The sequence below is a fragment of the Chlorocebus sabaeus genome, chromosome 19 (assembly GCF_047675955.1).
Source record: "Chlorocebus sabaeus isolate Y175 chromosome 19, mChlSab1.0.hap1, whole genome shotgun sequence".
Taxonomy (NCBI): domain Eukaryota; kingdom Metazoa; phylum Chordata; class Mammalia; order Primates; family Cercopithecidae; genus Chlorocebus; species Chlorocebus sabaeus.
In genome coordinates this window covers 6891624-6914752 of record NC_132922.1, presented here as the reverse complement: position 1 = coordinate 6914752, position 23129 = coordinate 6891624, and the positions used below count along the sequence as shown (strand labels likewise).

The 23129-nt window shown below is 54.9% G+C and overlaps 1 protein-coding gene across 3 annotated transcripts; it reads right to left on the bottom strand.

Moving 5' to 3' along the window:
• Window positions 1-1928: 1928 nt before the first annotated feature.
• PNPLA5 (patatin like domain 5, triacylglycerol lipase) lies at window positions 1929-16114 on the bottom strand. Of its 3 annotated transcripts, none has more exons than XM_007976033.3 (9): window positions 15717-16114; window positions 15089-15321; window positions 13958-14023; window positions 13489-13698; window positions 11778-11838; window positions 10487-10672; window positions 8410-8542; window positions 5709-5825; window positions 1929-5046 (listed from the first exon to the last, which is right to left on the bottom strand). In XM_007976033.3, exons 1-9 carry the CDS (start codon window positions 15907-15909, stop codon window positions 4956-4958), a joined length of 1290 nt encoding a protein of 429 aa, XP_007974224.2. In that variant the 5' UTR covers window positions 15910-16114; the 3' UTR covers window positions 1929-4955. The 3 variants fall into 3 exon arrangements, with proteins under 3 accessions (XP_007974224.2, XP_072862731.1, XP_072862732.1); XM_073006630.1 differs by having other exon boundaries at window positions 1929-4695; XM_073006631.1 differs by lacking the exon at window positions 15717-16114 and adding an exon at window positions 15504-15709.
• Window positions 16115-23129: the final 7015 nt, after the last annotated feature.

Sequence of the window (23129 nt, the reverse complement as noted above, 5' to 3'; positions counted from 1 at the left end):
GGTCTCGATCTCCTGACCTTGTGATCCACCCGTCTCGGCCTCCCAAAGTGCTGGGACTACAAGCTTGAGCCACCGCGCCCGGCCAACGTCTTTCCTTTATAAATTACCCAGTCTCAGATAGTTCTTCGTAGCAGCGTGAGAACAGAGCAGCACACCAGGACGTGGGGCTGAGGCAGAGGCCGCCTTCCTAGCATCACATTATTCCAGCTACAGATGGGCATATAGCAGCTGTCTTCCCACAGATGACATGGAGCAAGTCTGAAGCGCAGGGCACTGGCTCAGGCAGGTGGTCACACCAATGGGGTGGTACCCAAGGACACCAGTGCTCAGGAACCACAGGCTCCAAGCATACTTCTGCCAAGACAGTTCTAGGTCAAGATTAATTACATTAGAATCTCTACAGAAGAGTCCTGAGCATCAGTATTTTGACCCAGAATTCTAGTATCCAGATAGTGGGAGCACAGCCTGCCGTTGGCTTGAATGCAAACTTCACCATTGCATATATGACCGGAGACAAGGAACCTCAGTTCTCTTAGCCTCAGATTCCTTATCAGTTTAATTTACTATGGGTCACCCCCGTCCTACATTTGCATTTGCACTTTCCCTTTCAGAATGACTCCCTACCAACCCAAATTCTAGTATCTGTAAAGACCCAGTTCAGAAACCAGTTCCTCTGTGGCTAATCCCTCCTGAAATCATTTCTCCTTCCTCTGACATGGTGGCATTTATTACATGTGTTATGGGCTCGGAGAGGAGCTGGGGGCTCTTTAGAAACCAGCTAGTCCAACCCAGACTTTCAAGACAAGAAATTAAGGAGCTGATCGAGGCAAAGACTTGCTCAGCATCCTAGAGCAGGTGCACAAGGAAGCTGTGATCGTCCGGGATCTTTCCGCTGCCTGGAGCACAGACTTGGGCATTTCCAGATCAGCCACTTGCGTCTCTGAGCTTCAGTTTCCTCACCCATAAAATGGGGAGGATAATGCCTATCTCTCAGGGTTGCAGTGAGATTTAGATGATGGGCTTTGTAAACTGCAAGGTGATGTGTGCTTTTGAGGGTTGCATTACCTGTTATCTCCATGGAGATAGCATTAGAGGCATGGGAGCTCCTTGGGGAAGGGATCTGCCTCAGGCATCAGAAAACACCCAGCACACAACTGGTGCTCGGAAAGCCAGGCAGAGAGGCTTGTAGCTGGCCCAGGATTGTGGCCCACAAATGGGAGCCATAGCTGCGCCAAGGCTCCAGGGCTCAGAGAGGTTTCTGGCTGGGATACCAGGGGAAAGAAGAGTGTGGAAGACCCAGAACTTCAGCAGACTTGATGGGAGACCATGATACAGGGGCCAGAGAGAGCACTGACATCGCACAAGTCTGGACTCCAGTGGCAACTCTTCTGTGTTTTGCCTGGACTACTCACCACCCAGGGGCTGATGTGAGGCTCACAGGAGGCCCCTGGTGGGTGACACACCCAGTCTGGTGCCCAGCACGCTGTAAAATGTAATTAACACACCTTCACTCCCCACTGCCCCTTTCTGAGCAGTCATCAAGGTCATTTGATATAGTCTGCAGTAAGCACTTTATTTATTTATTTATTTATTTATTTATTTATTTATTATTTAGACGGAGTCTCACTCTGTTGCCCAGGCTAGAGTGCAGTGGTGCGATCTCAGCCCGCTGCAACCTCCACCTCCCGGGTTCAAGAAATTCTTGTGCCTCAGCCTCCTGAGTAGCTGGGACTACAGGCACCCGCCACCATGCCTGGCTAGTTTTTATAGTTTTAGTAGAGACGGGGTTTCACTGTGTTGGCCAAGCTGGTCTTGTACTCCTGACCTCAAGTGGTCTGCCTGCCTTGGCTTCCCAAAGTGCTGGGATTACAGGCGTGAGCCACTGTGCCCGACCATGAGCACTTAATTTTATCAAGTAAATATTCCATAAGGCATGTGTTATCATCTCCATTCTATCCAAGAGTGGACTGAGGCCTTGAGAGGTGAGGAATTTCCCTGCGTCACATCAATGCTGACTTGTAGAGATGGGACTCGAACCCAGGTCAGCCTGAATTCAGAGCTCAGGATCCCTTTTCCGCTCCATAATGTGGGGCTGTGTCAGGAACAAGTTGGGGATTCTGACCTGAGTCAGTTCCTAGGCTGTCAGCTGGGCCACCTCTAGGCTCCAGGAAGGGCATGACACCAATGGTAGATGATGGCTCTATAAGCAAGGTCAAGCTCATTCATTCTGAGGCTACATTAATAGAGGCAGTGGTCAGGAGGTGGGAGCTGAAAGACAATTTAGAAACAGTACTGGCCATATCACCTCCGGGGCACTGCTGGACTCCATGCTCCCAGAAGGTTGTGAACAAACTCAGGGTGTGGGACTGGAGCTCCCTGAACAGCATCACTGGATTGGCGATGTCCCTGAGGAGTGGTTGTAAGGTGTGAGCTGTTCACTGTGGAGAAGAGTGGCCTCAGAAGATCAATACCCTTTAGCCCCTCTCTCCAGGCAGGCAGAGTCTGTGGATCCAGGGTGCAGAGCTGGGATCCATGGGGAAGCCGCAGGCAGTTGGATTTTAACACCACATGAGCAAATATCCAAGAGTTAAATAAGATAGAAACCAGGGAAGTGCTTAAAAACAATGAAGTCCTGCCAGGGATGCTGGTGAATGGTCTCTGCCATTGTCAAGTTGCCAGCAGATAACTTTGACGCATGAACCACAAATAATAGAGATCAAAGAGACGTTTTCAGAGCAGAATGTTGTAAGCAATTGAGATATTCAACCATCTGAGCCAGAAACATTTCCCCGCACCCTGCTTGGCAACGGAGGGTGATGGAGAGTAAGGTGGGAGGGGCCAACTATCTTTCCCTGGTCTAAGTCACAAAGGAAAGCAATGGAGACAAAGCACAGGTCAAAGTCCCCACTATGTAAGGAACTGACAAGGGAGGGGTAATCAAGGGAGGCTGAGTTCCTGTGAACATGGAGGCCTGTGTCTGTGACAACGGACAAAGGGCAGGGAGCAAGAATATTCCTAAAGTCCTCTAAATCCTTCACCTGGTGACCCAGGTGGCCAGGTCTCCCCTCTCCACCAGGGGAGGAAATCCCAAACCCAGCTTCTGAGGGTGGAGACAGTGCATAGAGCATCCCAGCTCTGCAGACAGTGTTGTGCGAGCCATGGATCACCTGGCTCCAAGTGGGACAGCCTTTTTCTGAGGCAAGGACAGCGTCCGTGCCTGCCCCCACCCAGGAGACAACCAGAGGGGCAGAGGCCTGCTCAGACCCAGGGGGTCCTGGAGGGAAGGGGACAGCCTCCTGCATGCTCACCGTCTGCCCCTTCCTCCTCCTTTTCCAATCCCACTGCAGCCCTAGGCCCTCCTTTCCTCCACTCGCTCCCTTCTCTCACATTTGCTCCCCAAATCCATACCCCTCGCCATGCCACGACAGTGCCCTCCTGACCTAGCCCCTGCCTGCCCCACTCCCTCCACACCCACTCACTGCGGGCCCTTCTCTCCTTCAGTCTCACCCCAGAGCCTTCGCACCTGCCGTTGCCTCCACCTGCAAAACCCAGCCTCTCATTCTCAGTCTCAGCTCAGCTGTCACCTCCTCAGGAAGGCCTTTCTGGGCCACCCGGGCCAATGTTGCTTTCACCCCCACCCTGCCCCACTCTCACCCAATTTTGTTTTCTTCATGGCCCCACCGCTCCTAGAAAAATCTCATATTTACATTTTCCCGTTTGCTGTTCAGTGTCGGCTCCCGCACTCCCACCAGAATGTAAGGTTTCTTCAAGGCTATGTCCCCAGGGCCTATAGCTCACTAAGCATAAGCTGAATAAATGAATGAAAGAATGAATGAGTGGCTCATTGTCTCTTTATTTGTTTATTTATTTAGAGACAGGGGCTCCCTTTGTTGCCTGGGCTGGGGTGCAGTGGCGTGATCATGGTTCACTGCAGCCTTGACCTCCTGGGCTCAAATGATCCTCCAACCTCAGCCTCCCAAGTAGCCAGGACTACAGGCATGCACCACCATTCCCAGCTAAGTTTGTATTATTTTTTTTTAGAGACGGGGTCTCACTATGCTGCCCAGGCTGGTCATTTTCTCTTTAGTTCCCACGTGTATTCCTTTGCTTCCTGTTCTCACTCACGCCTCCATGTCTCCAACCTCCCCATCTCCACTGACACTGAGCATTTCCGTAGGGCCTGGCCAGGGGCACATCATGGGTCCCGCTCTGCCAATGGGGAGAGCAGTGACTCATGGAGAGGCCAGAGGCCTGGTGTCCTTGGCATCCTCTTTGCCTGAAGTAGAGGCACAGCTACGTCACAAACCTGCAGGAATGAGGCTGTAGGGGCAGCAAGGGCCACTGGGCCCAACAGAAGCACACACCGCTGGGATCCTGAAATGACCCGGACCCCCCTCTCCTCCTCCTCCTGCTTCCTGCCAGGGCCTGCCACCCTCTGGACCTGATAGGAAGTCAGAAGTCAAGGTTTCCTGAGTGGGGTAGATCCCGGGGGTCACCCCCAAGGGCCACTACAGGACTGAGAAAGAGTCTGGGGGGGAGCACCCCCACCCCATCATCTCGATTGGCTCCTCTGGTCTCTGACGTGGGCATCAGGCACTTTCCCCGTCTTTTGTGAGGTGCTCCGTGGGCAACTCCACGGCAGAACAGGAGCCCGTCTCCGCAGCAATGCTGTCCTCCTAGCCCTCCATGGAAATTCTGAAAATAAGACATGTCTCTGCGGCTGTCCTCCTTTCTCTCCCTGATGAGACGGGGCAAGAGGTAGGGCAGGTGACCTGGGTACACAGTGACCGGGGACATGCTGACAGGCTGCGCCCCAGGGAACTGGCTCCACGCTGCAGGGTCTCCATGGAGATTGGCAGGGCCTCTTCCCGCTGGGGCAGATGTGGGCACACAGGACAAAGGCCAGAGCAGGAATCAAGGGACACCAATCACTGGGCTGGCCCAGCTCAGCCCCCTCAGGCCTGATGGGTGAGCCTGAGCTCCTCCATATAAGGAGCTATCTGGGATTGGAGGGGGCTTGTTTCCAGGACGCCAGTGTCCGGAGGGCTGTGGAGGGAGCAGAAGCCACGGGTAAGTGCCTGGGGCTTGGGAAGGGTAGGTGAAACCATGTGGGTGCAGGCGCAGCCATGGTGAGCCCAGGTCACTCTTCCCCCAGACCCTGCTCTGAAGGAGGACCTGTGGCCCTCAACGTGGCTGAGCTGGAAGTGTCAGGGAGGTCTTGGGATGGCCACTCCCCAGAGAACTGCACTGATGTCCTGCTAAACAGATAGCTGTCAAGTGCATAGGGGAGGGCCGCAGGGGACCCCCCCAAGTCTGGAGGGCCGGTGAGAGGAGAGGGACCAGGCCAGACCACACACAAGGCCAGCCTCGTTTGAGGTCACATGGGGACGTCTGGAACAATGGCAGGAGGACTGGCAGGGAACTGGTGAAGCTGCAAGAGGCACCTGTCCCATGGGCGGCCCAGTGACTGCCCCCAGCAGGTCATGCGGACTGACCAAGGTGACTGTCATAGAGTGTCTAGCACAGGTTGGGTGCACAGCAGTGACCAACACATGTGCCAGTGGCTGCATGAGTAGGCCAGAGGGATGCGGGTAAGCAGGTGGGCAGGCAGATGGCATGGACAGCCTGCCCAGGGTCCAGGGAAGCAGCTGGTGCGTTCCCCCCAGCACAGCCACCCCCTCTCCGTCCCCGCCCTCTGCCCACCTCACCTGATGGGCCCAAGGACCTGGGCCTTGGTCCTGGAGAAAACCTCGAGGGCCATGCTCCTCAGCAGGTCCTGCATCCACCACAAGTCCGCTGGCACATCGGGCAGCCACGCCACCAACCTGGAGGAAGGGGCAGGTCCGCTTTGCCCAGGTGAGCCTGGGGTGTGGCCCCACTGAGCCCACCCTCCCCACAGACCAGAGCCAGGGGCCCCTGCACCTGAGGGCTGCCCAGGTTGGGGGAAGAAGTGTCAGCAGTGTCGACCACTGTTGCAGAGTGACTCAGAGCCACAGGGGCACCTGCAGGGTTGGAAGGATCCGAAATGGACTCTGAACTTGGCAGAGGTGGCCAGGCCTTAGGGTCCTTGACTCCCGAGGAAACAAGTGGGAAGTGCAGGGAGGGAGAGAGTGGGCCTTTGGGGTCAGGCTGGCTTGAGGGTACAGCCCCGCTTCCCTGCCCATCAGCTGGGTGACCTGCACAGGTCAGGGAACCTGTCTGGGCCTCCGTTTCTTCACCTCTCAAATTAGGACAGTCACCTCACCCGTAGTTCCTAATGTCCTCCTTATCTCCATCCATTTCTCTCTCTTCTCTCCAGGCCAGCCCCTGCCCTTCCCACCCCACGCCCCTTCGTCCACTCTCCTCTCAGAAGCTGCTGGCCCTCCAAAAACACAGCTGACAGAGCCCCCTTTTGCTCAAGATGTCCCCGTGGATCCCCACTGCCTCCATAATGGAGCCAGCCCCAGATTCAGGGTCCTCGGAACTGCATCTTATCCCAGCACAGAGGAGAGACAGCATGAGTCTGTCTGCAGGCCACAGTCCTATAGGGCCAGGCCTGAGAAAGCTCTGGCCAGGCACCTCAGACACTGGCCACTGCAGGGCCTCAACCTGCACCACAGCACCCTTGGAGGGGCCCCTACACCAGAGTTCAAACTAAGCATGCAGTCCAGAGAGTGTGGTGTGATGGCAAGACATAAGCTGGACTGTCACCTCCCTTGTTCTGGACCACCTGCCTCTATTAATGCCACCTACGTTGTTGAACATATGTATTGTGAAAAATACCAAGAGTGAACTTCCCTGTGGTCTGGGCAGGCTCCCCTTTGGGGCTCACACAATGAATTTGTTTTTAACTGAAAAGGTTGGACTTTACATTTATACTTTTGGATTTCAACTCGTGGTTTCTGTAAACAGCTCAGCGTGAGGAGAATCTGTTGGTAGAAAGCTCTCTCCTGGCTTTGGGCCACTGGCAATTTAAACAGCAGGACTGACCCATGCATTAACTCAACAGAGACCTGTGGCTCACCGTCACAGACCTTCTTCCGGAGAAGAGAGAATTTTAAACAATACACATCTCCCCATGCCACCTCCCTGCTCAAACCCTTCCCAGCCTTTCCACCACTCTCTGGACAAAGACTAGCTAAGCCGGCTGCAGAGCTCTGTGCACCTGCCCCACCAGCCTCCTCTGCCTCGTCTTCTACAGCAGTAAAGCTGAGGCTCCAGTTTTACTGGCCTTCCTTCCTGCTCCTCGAACAGGCCTTTCTACCTCCTGCCTCTGGACCTTTGCACATGCTGTTCCATCTGCCTAGAACATTCTCCTTGTCCTCTTTGCCTGGTGGACGCTGACTCATCCTTCAGATTATAGCCTGAGTCATCTCCTCCGGGCAGCCTTCCCTGGCCAGAGAGTCCTTAGATTGAGCTGTGCAGCTGAAGCTAGTGTAGGCCTCTCCCAGGAAACCTCTAGGTGGAGCTGTAGTTACAGGGGAGTGTGTGATAATTTGTAGGTCGGGAGCTGGGTCTGGGTCAAGGCTGCTTCCATGGCCCACAGCCAGGCCTTGGCCCCTGAGAGATCCTCAGCAACTGCTAGTGGAATGAATGAACAACTGACACAGAGGGACACATTAACCAGCAAGTTAGAACGTTACTGAGGGCCTAACCACAGCCGGCCTGACTTGGAAGGGGCTTGTTTTACAGAAAAGGAACCTGTAGTGGTGGGCTCATGCCTGTCGTCCCAGCACTCTGGGAGGCCGAGGCGGGCAGATTGCCTGAGCTCAGGAGTTCGTGACCAGCCCGCGCAACAAGCTGAAATCCTGTCTCTACTAAAATATGAAAAAATTAGCTGAGTGTGGCGGTGTGCGCCTGCGGGCCCAGCTACTTAGGAGGCTGAGGCAGGAGAACTGCTTGAACCCGGGAGGCAGAGGTTGCAGTGAGCCGAGATCACACCACTGCACTCCAGCCTGGGCAATAGAGTAAGATTCCGTCAAAAAAAAAAAAAAAGAAAGAAAGAAAGAAAGAAAAGAAAAATGAGAAGAGAAGAGAAGAGAAATCTGTAGCCCAGAAAGGTCAAGAGGCTCGGGCCCAGCCACACAACCAGCCTGGACTGAAGAGACCCAGCCCCAGCCACATAGCCACCCTGAGATTCTGATGGGCGGAGCAATGGGCAAAGGTCACGGAGACAGTGTAGGGTCCAGGGGGAAGACCAGGAGGACTCCAGCTTCCAGTCGTACCCACCACGCCCCTTCCCCACCAGTCTCGTTTTGCAGAGGAGATCACCGAGGCTGTGAGTCATGCAGCCAACACCACACAGTGTGGAGACAGCAGCCGGGCTCCCCCCCAGCCCTGCCCACCCAGTGTGCCAGCTGCCCCTCCTGCCATGGGCACCAGTCTCCGCCACAAGCCAGGTCCTTCCCAGGCCCCCTGGCTGAGCCTTACCTTCTGCTGCGGAAGTAGACGTACTCAAAGGGCAGCGTGCAGGGTAGCAACATGTATGTCAGCACCTGTCCAGGCCCCGAGCGCCAGAAGCGGGCCCACGGGCTGGGGTCCCTCGTACATGCTTTCTTCAGTGCTGCAAGAGAAGCCCCGGCATGGCCCTGCCCACCTGGCGTCTGTGGACCGGCAGCCTGAGCGCCCCCATCTCACACAGTAAGAGACTGCACCCCCTCCACCTTCTGCAGATGAAGAAACAACACGGAGCCACCCCCCACCACGGGCCAGCAGGTAGCTATGCACTTTCATTGTCATGAGACAAGTGGTGTATGCCCTCTCATAGATGAAGAGACTGAGGTTCAGAGTGGAGAAGTGACTTGCCTAAGGACCATCAACAGGAAGTGGCAGGGCCAGGATGGACTTGAGGACTCTCAGGCTCCTGAGCTCTTTCTACCTCTCCTGCCCCTCTGGAAAGTCTGTGGCCTGCCAGGCTGGGACAGATGCTCTCACCATACTCTCTCAATAACAGTAACACGACAGTGTTATTAATAACCACAGCCACAGCTGTGACCGCAGCAGCCGTTTCTTGGGTCCTCTATTCACTGACCTGACCAGAGTGGAAGGGACCAGCATCTGGGCTGGAACGGAGCCAGAGCCCAAACCCCAGCTTCCAGACATAGCCCAGGCCACAGCTCTGGCCACCACGTCCACTCTGGCCGCTGCCCTCTGGAGACGGGGCATTTGAAGATTCACAGGTAGCACAGGCCAGACACCCTGCTCCACATCCACCTGCCGAGTGTCCGAGGACGAGTCCTAGCTTCCTTCTCTGTAAACTGGGGATCCCGGCAGGACGTTCCTCCCTGGGCAGGCAGGTGAGGATTAGAGATGAGATTCACAATTCCCTCCCGAGCTGGGGAGGGCGCAGCACCTGGGAGTTGGTGCTCCACCCAAGGCAGCTCTCTGGTGCCCCCGTGTGGCTGCAGGAACACTGCTGGGTTCCAGAATCCCAAGCTTGGACCTTAGGGGCTGGGCACAGGTCCACGCCCTTTGCTGCATATCCTCGTGTGATCTCCCGGCATGAAAAGGGGCCCTCTCCTCGTCCCCTTGCCCACCCCACTCTCCCTGATCTGGCCTCGACCACCATCACTCTCCTCCAAGCCTCCCACACCTTCAGCCTCTTTGGGTCCACCACCCCCTCCCATCCACCTCACTCCCTTCTCCCACAGCTTTCGAGGACACTTGCCCACCCTGCCAGCCTCCCAAGCTCACCTCTGCTGCCTGCCCCTCATGCTGCAGCCACAGGGACCTCTTGGCTCTCCCTCACCAACCCCAGGACCTTTGCGTGTGCCAGGCCCTCTCCCCAATGCTCTTTTGCCTCTTGGCCTGGCCAACATCTCCTTTCCAGTTTCACTCAGATGCTGCTCAAACTCACCCCCGCCATCATTACATGTGCCTGTAGGACCCTCTACTTTCCTGTTGTTGCAGTTGTGACATTTAGTCACAGAGCAGGAGAGCAGACTAAGTGGTTCTGAGTAGAACCCCTGGTTCTGTCATTTGGTACTGTGTGACCTTGGGCAAGTCGCTTAACTTCTCTGTGCTATGGTTTCCTCATCTTTACAATGAGAACAATTCTGTACTATCCTCAGATGGTTGTTGGAAGGATGAAATGAGTTCATTTTCATCTGGGGAATCCAGAACCCTCTGTGTGTGCCTCTCCTATGTCTGTCAACACTCCTGCCCTTTCTGGGACTGTGGGCATAGACCTGGCTTTTGCAGGCACAGGCTTGGGTTCAAATCCCCTAGCTGCAGGCTCTGAGCCCTTGATGAGTCCCTTCCTTTCTCTGAGGTTTGGTTTCCTCATCAGTGAAGTGGGTACGAATAATGCTTAGGCCCAGGGTTGTGGGGAGGAATGAATGATGCCACATGTAAAAAGCCCATAGTACCACACTGGGCATTTAGTAGGTGCTCAGTAAATGAGTCCTGTCCTCTTCCAGACCACGAGTGCCTTCAAGGCAGGGTCCCTGAACCCGATCCCCTGAGTGCAGGGCCCTGATAGGTGAGCAAATGCAGGAAGAGTCCCTACCAGCCTCCAGCTCTGGCGAGAGCTGCTCAAAGTTGGGTATGTCCTTGACTTGCACGTGGGGCACTTTCCAGTTGAGAGACAGGCCCCTCTTCCGGCATTGGTCACAGCCAGCATCCCAGTTTCCATCAGCCGGGGCTGGGGGTTCCTTAGACACCAGTGTCCATAGCACCGGCTCCTTGGTGAGTCCTGGATCAGGGAAGGGAGAGGATAAGTCAGGCATCTGAGCCTCCCCAAGGCGCCCCATGCTGCCCATATCCCTCAGTGCCCAAACCCCGTTCTGGGGATCCACTGTGCTGGGGGATGGATGCATGGCTTATTCCGGATGACTCCCTTCTGCCTTCCCCTGGCCCTGCTCTGCCCTACTGCCTGCCCACTTTCAAGTGGCTCATCAGAGCCCAGACCCCAAAGACACAATCCAGAGTTCCAGTTCTGGCTCCACCACCTGCAAGCTATGTGACCCAATGCCCTTTGCCTCAGTTTTCCTCTCTGTAAAAAAGGAAAAGAAGACCTGCCTTATATGGTTGCTCTGAGAATTAAACAAGATAAATACATAAAGCTTAAGCTCACATCTGGGCACATATAACGCGCTCCGCAAATGCCTCCTGATTGTGTTTTTGGTTGCAACGTAGGACTTGAGCACATGAGTTCGGGAGCCAGGTGGCCTGCATCTGAATGTCTACTCCACTAGTTTGAAGAGCACTGTCCTGTGGATGATGTTCAGACTTTCCAGCCCAGACCTCTCTGGCACACCCACTGCCCCATGAACACACACACACACACACACACACACACCTCCTGCCATATTGAGTTATGTGCCCTCAAGGTGCCTGCCTCTGTCCCTTCTCTCTTGTTTTTCCCTCTGCCTAGAATGCCCTCTTCTTTTGCTGGAATCTTCATCTTTGCCGGTGTCTTCATAATGAACTAGTCAAAACCCAGCTTATCTGTCACTGCCTCCAGGAAGCCCTCCTTACCTACCCTCAACCCCAGGCTGAGTCCAATGCCTCCTCTGGACTGCCACAGCCTTGAGCATCCCACCATCCCTGCACCCATCTCCCTGGGTTGTCTCTCTCTGGGTCTGTCGCCCCGCACCAGGCTGCGGGCTGCTCAACAGTGGAACTTGTATGTGATTCTTCTCTGAGTCCCCAGTACTCAGCTCAGGTCCAGCACAGAGCAGATGCTGAGGACAAGAGTGAGTGAGTCCAGGTCCCTAGCAGCTCAAAGGCCCAAGAGGCAGGGTCCACCTGGCACCATGTGGGACACGATCCCCAGCCACTGTGGGACTGCCGCCTACCACGTCTCTCCAGGAACCTCAGAGCATCCAGGTAGCCTTGTCTGCAGTTGTCAGCCACTACCTGCCAACACACAGGGCAAGGGTGGGATGGGCAAGGCCTGGACCTGCCCATTGAGCAGATGTCACAGGCCAGAGACTTATCTTTAACTGGAGATAGTCCCAACCCAGCCTATTCTCCCCAAGTGATCATTCGGCTGGGCTCAGGGACCCCTGTGGACCTTAGCACTGGGCAGGAGGGGCCAGAGGCCTGCAGGTAGATCTGCTTGGCTAGTTCTGTCCCTGCAGGCCCATTGCATCTCCCCTCTGAGACACCCTGGCTGCTCTTGCCCCAGCCTTTCCCCTCTCTTGCCTCAGTTTCTGCCTCTGGAAAATGGGATAACAAGGCCTGGGATGGCTGGGACTTTGGCCCCTTGTAGGGCAGTGGATGGGGGTTCCCTTTGCCCCTTTGATGTTCACCCCCAGGACAAGACTGAGGTGGGCTGAGGAACCAGGAGCCCCACCTGCCTGTCTGATTAAAGCCCCACTAGTGGCAAAGGGTGCTGTCTCCCTCACACCCTTGCTGTGAGATTTCAGCATGGCAGTGCCAACTCTCTGAGTGCCTCAGCTTCCTTATCTAGAAAATGCGGCTGGGGTTTCCTGCCCACCCAGGGGTGTGGGGAGTACCAGAGTAAATGAACATGACCTTGTCTCGTGACTTAGAAAGCACTACACAAACCTGAGAGGTAGAAGGGACAGGGAAGAGCCAGGATGTGGTTGGGGCAGAGGAGTGTGTGTGTGTGTGTGTGTGTGTGTGTGTGTGTGTGTTTCTTTCTTTCTTTTTCTTTTTTTCCTTTTTGTTTTTGAGATGGAGTCTCACTCTGTCACCCAGGCTATAGTGTAATGGCACGATCTCGGCTCACTGCAACCTCCACCTCCCAGGTTCAAGCAATTGTGCTGCTTCAGCTTCCTAAGTACCTGGAATTACAGGCATGTGACACCATGTCCAGCTAATTTTTGTATTTTTAGTAGAGATGGAGTTTCACCATGTTGGCCAGGCTGGTCTCAAACTCTTGACCTTAAGTGATCTGCCAGCCTCGGCCTCCCAAAGTGCTGGGATTATAGGCGTTGAGCCACCGCGCCCGGCCAGGAGGAGTGTATTTCAATAGTTGTCAAATTATCTATTTTCCAGGAATACCAAGGGGTAAAAATCCCTTCCTTTGTTTTTTTCTTTGCATTTGTGCCTTGCCTCCACAGCGGTTGGTCAATTTGGCCACAGTCAAGGACAGTGGTCAAGAGCATGGGCCTGAGCCAACTGAAGGTCGAATCCTGGTTTTGCTGCTTCCAGGCTGTGTGACTTTGAACAAGTTGCTTAACCTCTCTCAGCCATAGTATCCTCCCCTGAGAAATGGAAATGATAGCGATACCTGCCTACAGACCCTGGCCCAGAGGAGCACAGGCAAAGGCCCTGCTCAAAGGCCAGCTGAGCAGAGTTGGCGTGAGTGTGTCCCAATGACCTGGTGCCAGTCCTCACTCATCACTGGCTCAGTGCAGCAAGAACAGTAGACACAACTGAACCCCATTAGGATTCAGGTGTTTGGCTTTGAGACTGGGGACATAAGTTGTAACTGCCTTGAGGCCCAGGGGGCAGTGTGGGTTAGGAGCACACAAAGTCTGACTCACGGGACCCTTGACCATGGCCAAGCCTCTAACACCATCACGGGGCCAGACCTACCTCGAGGCTGGGGGGTATGAGGCTTATGAACCCCAGGAAGAAGTTCTCGGTGGAGATTTGGAAGCTGGCGTTGAAGGCGTTCAGCTCATGCAGGTTGGGGGAGGTGCTCTGGGGGCAGATGTCCACTGTCCCATGGAAGGGGGACACCGTGATGGTGGAGGGGCAGTCCGCAAAGGGCAAGTTGTTGCTCAGAGCCCCATCGATGTAGCGCTGCAATTTGTGGGGGGCAGGTGGGTGGTGCTGCCCTCTCAGAGGGCCTCCCACACTGGCTGCAGCCAGTGACCCTCCAGCTGTCCCTGAGTCACAGGACCACTCCAGCCCAGGAGGCTGAATGCCCCCTAGGAGCAGGGGGAGGGCCTGGCACACAGTAAGTGCTCAGGGAGTGCTGGTTGCCTCCACCCGAGCACCTCTCCACAGTGTGCACCCCAGGCTGCCCAGAGCACAGAGCAGGGTTCCAAAGTGCACTCACCTCCCCTCTGAACTCGGGGGGGATCAGCCCGCAGTAGAAAGGCAAGTATAAGGTGCAGACCAAGGCCTAGGAAGAGAAGAGTCAGCGGGAATACAACTGTACCTGCTCCTTGTATTCAGAACCTCCCCTGTGCACGGTTTCTAATCCCAACAGCCTGCAAAGGAGGTGTCATCAGTCCCATGTCCAGATGAAGGAGCTGAGGCATCACCTCCCACTAACCTCTCCAAGGGAAGCAGGGATTGGAGCACCTCTGTCTCGACACCCACCTCCTCTTTCTGTGGGTGTGCAGGGAAGGAGGTCAGGTGCAAGCTCCTGAGGAAGCCAGATGGGGACCCCAAAGAGTGGCCCAGAATCCTTGCCTGTGTAGCAGTTGGGATGGGACCTGGCACATAGTAGGTGCTCAGTACACATCAGCTGCCCTCACTGTTATCAATCTGTGGAACAAAACTGTCACCTGCCTCTCCATCTGGTCAAAGCCAGGATGGGTTCTGCACCTCCCAGACAGAGTTGGGATGCTTCCAAGGCTTCCATGAGACAAAGTCCTATATTCAAAAGTTTGTAAGCTCTAGGTTGGTGGTTCTCAACTAGGAGTGACTTTCTCCCCCACAGGACACTAACAATGTCAGAGACACTTTTGGTTGCCACACTGTGCCTGCACTTGAGCATGCACACTTTTGGCAAATGTCAATAGTGTCAGGGTCTATGTGAAGCCTCCTTTTTAGACATCCTATTCATCCTATTCCATTTCAATACTGGATTGTTCCTGACCTCCTTACTTGGAGATGAGTTCATTATTGATACCACCTGCCCCCCACCCCACCAATGCGCATAGAAGCCCCAGGGAGGCAAGAGTTTCTGTCTGTTTTGCTCCCTGTTACAGTCACAGTGCCTAGAACAGTGACTGGCCCCAGCCAGACTCTTCTGTGTGCAGCAACCTGGGAGGTCTCCAGACCCACCCTGCCGACCCTCTCTGAGCCTCAGTTTCCTCAGCTACCAACAGGTCCGCCCTCCCTCCCTCCTTCCGCCCCTGCAGAAACGTCTGCCGGGGAAGTACCTGGATGTCACTCTGGACTAGATGGAGCCCGCCCGCCTGCCGCCCACCAGCCAGGCCTTGGGTCCCGCCCAGCCCACCTGGATGAGCTCATCACGGGTGGCGAAGTCAGTGGCCAGGAAGTTGCGGCCGTCGGGCCAGCGGGTGAGCGAGATGCCCAGACGCTGGGAGGCCAGGACGTGGGCGTCGGGGGGCAGAGTGTCCTGCAGCTGCCGCTTGATGTGCTCGATGGGCGCGTAGGCCGGGTGCAGGATGCTTAGGCTCAGCCGCTCCACCTGCTTAACCATGCCCAGGAGGTGGGAGCAGCAGAAGTCTGCAGGGGGTGCAGGGAAACGGAGACCTCAGCGCCCAGGGGTCCTGCGAGCCCCTCCACAGCCCCACAGCCCCTTCTAGGTGCAATGGGAGCGGGGTTCTCCCCATTCCAGCTCAGAATTTCTGGGCTCGGCCCCGGATTCAAATGATCCGTTCACCTTTTCACTTTTTGCCCCAGCCTACCTGGAAAACAGAGTTTCTGGCTCAGAGCCACGATCCCTCTTCTGCAAATGGGGGTCACCTAGTCCCCAGCCCTAGGGGTTCTCATGGGATTAAATGGGGCCGTGCCGAGGGTAGAGGGCGCAGAGCACAGCGCCAGGCGCCGGCGTCTCTGGGCTCAATTCCCTTCCGTTAAGGTGTCCCCGCCCCTTTTCGCCCCCGCAGTCCGGGACTCACCGACCGACTTGCCGCAGACCAGGCTGACTGCGTTGAGCGCCCCAGACGAGGAACCGTAGATGCGGCGGGCGCCCTGGAGGAGGCGCGGGGCGCGCTGGCGCAGGCACTCGGTGGCGCCCACGTGGTAGAGACCCAGGTAGCCGGCGCCCGCGAAGGACAGGTTCCAGCTGCCCTCCTCCTCTAAGAAGCCCATGGCGGGTGGACCGGGCGGGATAATCCGGACGAGGAAGGGTCACTCCGTGACCGGGGATGGGGTCGGGATGCAGCCCTAGACGGGGCTGGGCCCAAATGTGGGCTCTGGAGGGAGGCAGGCTGGGGCTGGTGCTCCCTGCGCCACCTCCGGGTTGCGTCACCTGAGCCCCAGCCAATGAAGTCCCCGGGTGGCGATCAGCCCCCAATCCAGGTGTGCGCCAGTTGTGCCCCAGAAGTGCCCGCGCGCTGTGTATACGCTGGCGCTGCCCCCAGGCGCCCGCCCCGGATCCGCATCGGGTCGTAGATTTCTGAGTGACGCGGCAGGGGAGTGGGGCCAAATCTTGCCTGGTCTCTGGTAGTCTGGGCAGATGTTATTCCAGTCCTCATTAGGCAAATGAGGCAACTGAGGCGCAGCCCAGGATGGTGACAGCCAGGAAGTGGCAGAGTCGGACTCAGGACATCTGGTCTTTGGGGTCAAACCAGGCTTAAGTCTGCAGCTGTGCTGGTTCCAGGGAGGGACCTAGGGGAAAGGGAGGTCTTGGGGCCAGCCCCAGCTTCCATCGATGTGGGTTTTCCCAGCCTCCTGGCTCTCTCCGGGCAGCACTTTTTCAGCCCAATGTGAGGAGACCTGGATGTGAGGACCTACAGAGGCCTTTCTGCTCTCATGGAACCCTGCACCTCCAAACCTCAAACACAGAGTCACCAGCAACTGTCCAGCCCTAGGGTGGGCCCTCCAGCCGAGACAGTGGGACCCTGGCTGGCAGCAGCCCCCAGCCCCCCAAGTGTGTGAGTAGGGACCAGTGTACTGGCCTGTGGCAGGGGGTGGATTCTGAATGCTGGAGAGGCCAAGGCACTCCTGCAGCCAGGAAGAGTCTCTGAGAGAACTCACCCACAACTCTGTCACCTGGACAGTTGTTCTGGAAATCAAGCGGGGCAGCAGATGAAATTAAGTACCCACGAGAAACCCTCCAACAGATCCACAAGGGTGACCCAGAAGACACGGCTGTTGGTGATATTGCCAGGGTGGTGGTCATAGACGACCCCCGCGAGGGGAATGGGTGAGGGAAACACAGTGGGGCCTTCCACAGACTGTCAGAGGGTCTGGGACTTGGAGAAAGATTAGAGATGTTACTGTGCTGTCTTTGGAGACGGAGAAGGGGCCACATACCAGGGAACACGAAATGTCTCTAAAAGGCGAGGAAATGGGTTCTCCCCCTGAGCCTCCAGAAGGAACGCAGTTCTGCTGATTTTAGCCCAGTGAAACCCATTTTGGGCTTCTGACCTCCCAAACTGTAAGATAACAAATGTGTGTTGTTCTAAGCCACTAAATTTGTGGTAATTTGTTACCGCAGCAATATGGAATTAATAAACACGACCTCTGTAGTATTCTTGACAAACATGCATAACCAAATATAATTATGAGGGAATATAAATGTAAATTAGGGGACATTCTACCCAGTAACTTGCCTGTCTGTACTCTCGAAAAAATAAAAAGTTAAGATCACGAAAGACAAAGTAAGGCAGATTAAAGGAGACTGAAGAGACACCACAACGTAACAGAATACACGTGCTATGTTCAACCCCAGCTGGGGATGGCAGGGGTGGTGAAGAGAACAAGCCACAAATAACATTATTGGGACAATTGGCAACATTGAAATATGAGCTGTGAATTAAATTATAGTGCTGCATCCGGCCAGACGTGGTGGCTCACACTTGTAATCCCAGCACTTTGGGAGTCCAAGGCAGGCAGATCACTTGAGGCCAGGAGTTCAAGACCAGCCTGAGCCATGCAGTGAGACTCTGTCTCAAAAAAAAAAAAGAAAAAGTACTGTGATTATGTAAGAAAAGCCCTCACTCTTAGGAAATACACTGATCCATTGAGGAGCGAAGAGGCATGATATCTACAAACTCGTCACAAATAATTAAGAAAAAAAAATCTCTTTGTATCTATAGCTATCTATATGTGTATATCCACAGGGAGAAAGCAAATATGGCAAAATGGTAATGATTGGAGAATGTGGGCAAAGGGATTATGAGTATCTGTTTGTTTGTTTGTTTGTTTGTTTGTTTTGCACCATTCTTGCAACTTCTCAGCAAGCGTGAAATTATATCCAAATGAAAGAGAAAAAGGGAAAGAAAGGGCAGGACCGACCCCTGGGAAAATCTGACTGACCCACATTGACAGATAGGAAAAGAAGGAGATGCTGAAACAGGATCCATCGGTGGTGATACGAGATGTCAGAGGAAAAACCAGAGCAGGAGGGGAGAGAAGAGGAACCCTACTGAAGCTGGAACCCAGATCTTTTTATTTTTTATTTTTTATTTTTGAGATGGAGTCTTGCTTTGTTGCCCAGGCTGGAGTACAATCGCGTGATCTCAGTTCACTGCAACCTCCGCCTCCCGGGTTCAAGCGATTCTCCTGCCTAAGCCTCCTGAGTAGCTGGGACCACAGGCGCACACCACCATGTCCGGCTAATTTTGTATTTTCAGTAGAGACAGGATTTCACCATGTTGGCCAGGCTGGTCTTGAACTCCTGACCTCAGGTGATCCACCTGCCTCAGCCTCCCAAAGTGCTGGGATTATAGGCGTGAGTCACTGCGCCTGGCCTGGGGCCAGAATCTTTAAGAGCCCAGCAGGCCAGGTTGTCTTGGCCATCAGCGAGGAGGACCACCAGTGTGGTGGGGAGCAGCGGAGGACAGTTATCTGGAAATCTTTGTTTCTGGGGAGACGCTGTGGTTTAAACACATAAGGAGGTCAACAAGTGACATGGCCTTCAGAGAAGAAAGAGGAAGGAGAGGAAAAGGAGGAGAAGGAAGAGGTGGTTGGCATAGCCTAGACCTTGGTAGCAGGCAAACCTGCTCCCTATTTACCTATAGCTCCTCTCTGTATCCTGGTGGCTGCACCTGGCTTCTAACGCACCAGGATTTAATCTCCACCCTGGACCCCAGACTCCAGAGTACGTGGATCCTGGACTCTGCCAGGAGGCCTGGGGCAAGTCACTACCTTGGTCTGGGTTCTGGTTCCCCCACCTGTAAGTCAGGGAAATTGAACTACATCAGCCCATACCAACCGTTTCAAGAATGCCCCAGGGGTGCCATTTGACAGTTGTCATGTTGACATCCATTGACTGAGAAACTTCTGACTGAGAGCTGCTGTGAATTCAGGAACACTTGGGAAATGGTAAGCAATTGATCGGTCACAAGTACTAGAAAAAAAAATTTACCCCTGTGTGCACAAAGCATTCTGTTGACCTAGAACGCAGACTCTCCTCTGCATAGCCGGTGCCCAGTACGGAGCCTGGTGCACCATAGGGTTTGTGAAAGGAGTAAATTGTCCAGATTAACACAAGAGGAAGCAGGCAGGCTGTGGGTCTTTGGAGGTGGAGGGGTGCCTGCCTGCTGATTCATCTCCATAGGAGGTAGGCACTGGAATTGGAGCACACCCAAGACCCACCCCCATTAGCCAAGGAGAAAAATTTCCTGTGGAATGTTGATCAAAAGGCTGGGACCGCTGGCTCAGAGGCTTTGCCCGTGAGACAGCCAGAGTGGACTTATTCTTGACAAATGGAGTTTGAGGGACAAGCGGGTCCCTCCCTTGGAGGGAGAGACATTCAGCTGGAGCCTTGTGGGCTGTGACATTGAGCTGCCATTCAGGGTCCTGCCAGTCTCTGGGGGAAGCCCACGCTGGCCCTGGAGCCAGTCTGTTCCCTACATTATGCCCCCTTGAGTGGGACCCCAGACCTTCCCTCACTGCCCTCATCCCTGAAAGGGCACCCAGGCTGCAGGAATTCTGAGGGTGATCACTGGAGGCAGGTCAGGGAAAGTGGCCTGGAGGAGGAGTTTAGGCAGCGCCTTGAAGGGAGGAATTGAGGAGGCAGAGATTGGAGGAGGGTATTTGAAAGCCAAGGCATAGAGGTGGGAATGTGCCAGGCATGCCCAGGATTCTATAGGGGACCCATGGGATTAGCATGGAGTCTGCAGAGGAGGGGGATTCCAGATGAGGGGCAGTATAGAGCCCTGGGAAAGCCCTGGAGGGCGCAAGTGTGATAGACAGTGTCTATCTCTGTGCCCTGCCGGGTGACTGGTCCCATGCAGGCAGGTGCCCACTCAGTTCCCACTGAATACGCTGCAGGCAGATCTGGGCATGGGGGCAACCTAGGACCCAGGAAAAGGGAAGCCACCGAGGTTGGGCACGTCCTCGTCCTGACCCCGTGCTGTCACTCAAGTCTTCTCTCCACCTCTCTCCCTGGATGAGGCTGCTCCTAAGCCTTCCCGAAGGCCCCAACGCGTCTCCCCATGCCTCTGCCCCATGACTACATACCTTCAGCCTTGCCATGGAAGCTCCCACCTGGAACATTCCCTCACCTGTAGCAACCATCCCCACGCTCCAGCCAGCAGCACTGCGCCTTGCCCTGGCTCACCCGCTCTCCAAGCCTCACCTACCACTACAGCCTCTGCTCGAACATCCCACCTCCTCCCCCCTCCCCTGACCAATCAATTGGAAAGTGTTTTTAAAACCATGGAGCCCCAAGCACTTGGGTTTGTAGTGATTAGGGCTGTCTGGGATCCAATTCTGGCTCCAGCATGTCTTGGCTGGTGACTCTGGCTAATTTAACTGATCTTTGCCTCAGTTTTCTCATCCATCAAGTGGAGATAATAACACTACTTACTCCATAAGACCCGTAAGGATTAGAGCTAATGCAAGTAACGTGTTTGGAATAGCGCCCGGCCCTGGATAAGCACACAAACAATGGCTACTACTGTGATTGTTGTAATCAAGTGGCACACAATCAATGGCAACCACTATGTTATTTATTTATTTAATTTTGAGACAGAGTCTCACTCTGTCACCCAGGCTGGAGTGCAGTGGCACAATCTCGGCTCACTGCAACCACCACCTCCCAGGTTCAAGCAATTATCCTGCCTCAGCCTCCCAAGTAGCTGGGACTACACGCACACACCACCACGCCTGGTTAATTGTTGTATTTTTGGTAGAGATGGAGTTTCACCATGTTGCTCAGGCTGGTCTCGAACTCCTGGCCTCAGGTGATCTGCCCACCTCTGCCTCCCAAAGTGCTGGGATTACCGGCATGAGCCACTGCGCCCGCCCCTGTGTTACTGTTTTAATCACATGGCATGTATCAATGCTTTCTCATGTGAGCTCCTTGAGGGCCAGGTCCTCCAAATGTGCCTGGAAGAAGCGTAGCACAATGTTTGTGGACTGAATGCCCAGCCCACGGCCTGGGTGGGTCATTTTCGGAGGAAAAGGTGGGAGATCTGCTTCTCTTAGCTTCACACCCACCCCTTCCTTGACCCGGGAGTGAAGGACAGCTTACCCGTAGGCACTGGGTGCAGAAGGCACTCCTGGGACAGACCAGCCCAGCCTCCCTTCCCACAGAGGTGGGTGGTACCGGGCCTTGCTGATCCCACACCGGGGGCAGCATCCTTGCCTCAGAGATCGTGGGCCTGCACAGACTCACTCACCTGGGGGCAGGTACCCCAGGCTGTCTCCATTGTGGGCAGGACCCAGCCCCAGCTGCAGGGGGCGATTAGAAACCATGGCTGACTCTGCTCCAGGAGGGAACCAGGTCACAGCAGGCACAGCCGGGAACACTTCACCCATAGATGTGACTGTGCCGGAGGCAGGCTGAGGCTCCCTGGAGCAGAGGACCACCAGTGTGAGTTCAGGGAGGGAGGAGTTCAGGGGCTGGGAGTTCAGTGGGGACGTGTTCCAGAGGTTTTGGAGAAAAAGTAGGATTTGAGCAGGGCCTTGGAGGTTGATCAAAGGTTCACCACAGGGAGAAAGGGGGATGGGCACAGAGGGAAGAGTCTGAGCAAAGGCACCAGGCAGGGAGGAGTAGGGAGGCGTGAGAAGCCAGCCAGCAGGAGGGAGCAGGCATGGCAGTGAGGGCAGGTGGTGCGGGGCTGCGGGAGGAAGCATAAGGCCTGGAGCCAGGCTGGGTTTCTGTGTACTTGGTACTTCAGGAATCGGGTCTTGCATTTTGGCGTGGGGTGTCTGAGGCCCCCCGGAGACAGCAGGCAACACAGAGCTCAGGGAAGATGACTAGTCAACATCAAATGGGAATACGATCCTGGCTGGTGGCATCACCAGAATGATGGGGCTGGTGGCAAGTGTAGCAGAAAGAGTCTGGAAGCACGGCCTTCCCCAGCAGCAGCATCTTCTCAGGGCAGCTGCCCCGGAACCACCAGCCTGGCCAAGGCGGGCTCCCTTCTGGGGTGGCTTGGAAGGTAGAAGAAAGGGCAGGAGCCTGCAAGGGAAGATGTCAGGAGTTCAGGCTTGCTGGCTGTGTGACCCTCAGCAAGTCTCCTACCCTCTCTGCGTCTGCCTGACCTGGCCATCCACAGGACAGTTGTGGGCGAGCTGGTGTCAAGGAAGATGCACCTGGTCCACCTGGTCCTTTGTCATATTATCCAGTCCTCTGGGCTTCTCATTCGTGGAAACAATGCTAATTCTATGACACCTCCCTAAATCCAAAGCAAACATAACCAAACGTACTGGGCCACGCTGAAGCCAGCCTTGCACAGAAGTGTCTCCAAAAGGAAGTGGGGTTTGCCTCCACAGAGCACTGGAGGCCCCTTGCAGGTTCTTCAAGGCAATAGGAGGCAGCAGGTGGGTCCATCCTAGGGCCCTGCACTGACATTCTCGGTCTCCCAAACTCCCTGCTACAGGGAGAGGTGACTGGGAGGGGCCTGGGGGCTTCCTGGATGCTGGAAATGCTTGTAGGTTGATCTGATTACATGGTTGTTCACTCGCAAAAAATCTTCCCTATGTGAAAGTGATTGCATTCACCATCAATGTACTTGACCAGGTGAATGTCATAACAATTTTTTAAAGCTTAAAAAATAAGCCTTGGGCTGGGCATGGTGGCTCATGTCTATACTCCCTTCCCTTTGGGAGGCCGAGGTGGGCGGATCATCTGAGGTCAGGAGTTCAAGACCAGCCGGCCAACATGGCGAAACCTCATCTCTACTAAAAATACAAAAATTAGCCAGGCATGGTGTTGCGCACCTGTAATCCCAGCTACTCAGGAGGCTGAGGCAGGAGAATCATTTGAACCAGGAAGCAGAGGTCGCAGTGAGCTGAGATCTCACCACTGCTCTTCAGCCTGGGTGACAGAGCGAGACCATACCGCTCCCCAGAGAAAGAAAAAGAAAGAAAAATTCAATGAATCCTTCATAAACTCTTATGAAAAATAGAGC

Excerpts from the sequence above, each read along its gene's own strand:
- PNPLA5 (XM_007976033.3), bottom strand. The coding sequence starts at position 15,909 with ATGGGCTTCTTAGAGGAGGAGGGCAGCTGGAACCTGTCCTTCGCGGGC. Across the intron at positions 13,699-13,957 it reads CCCCCGAGTTCAGAGGGGAG|CGCTACATCGATGGGGCTCT; the intron begins GTGAGTGCACTT and ends CACAAATTGCAG. Across the intron at positions 10,673-11,777 it reads GAGGTTCCTGGAGAGACGTG|GACTCACCAAGGAGCCGGTG; the intron begins GTAGGCGGCAGT and ends TCCCTGATCCAG.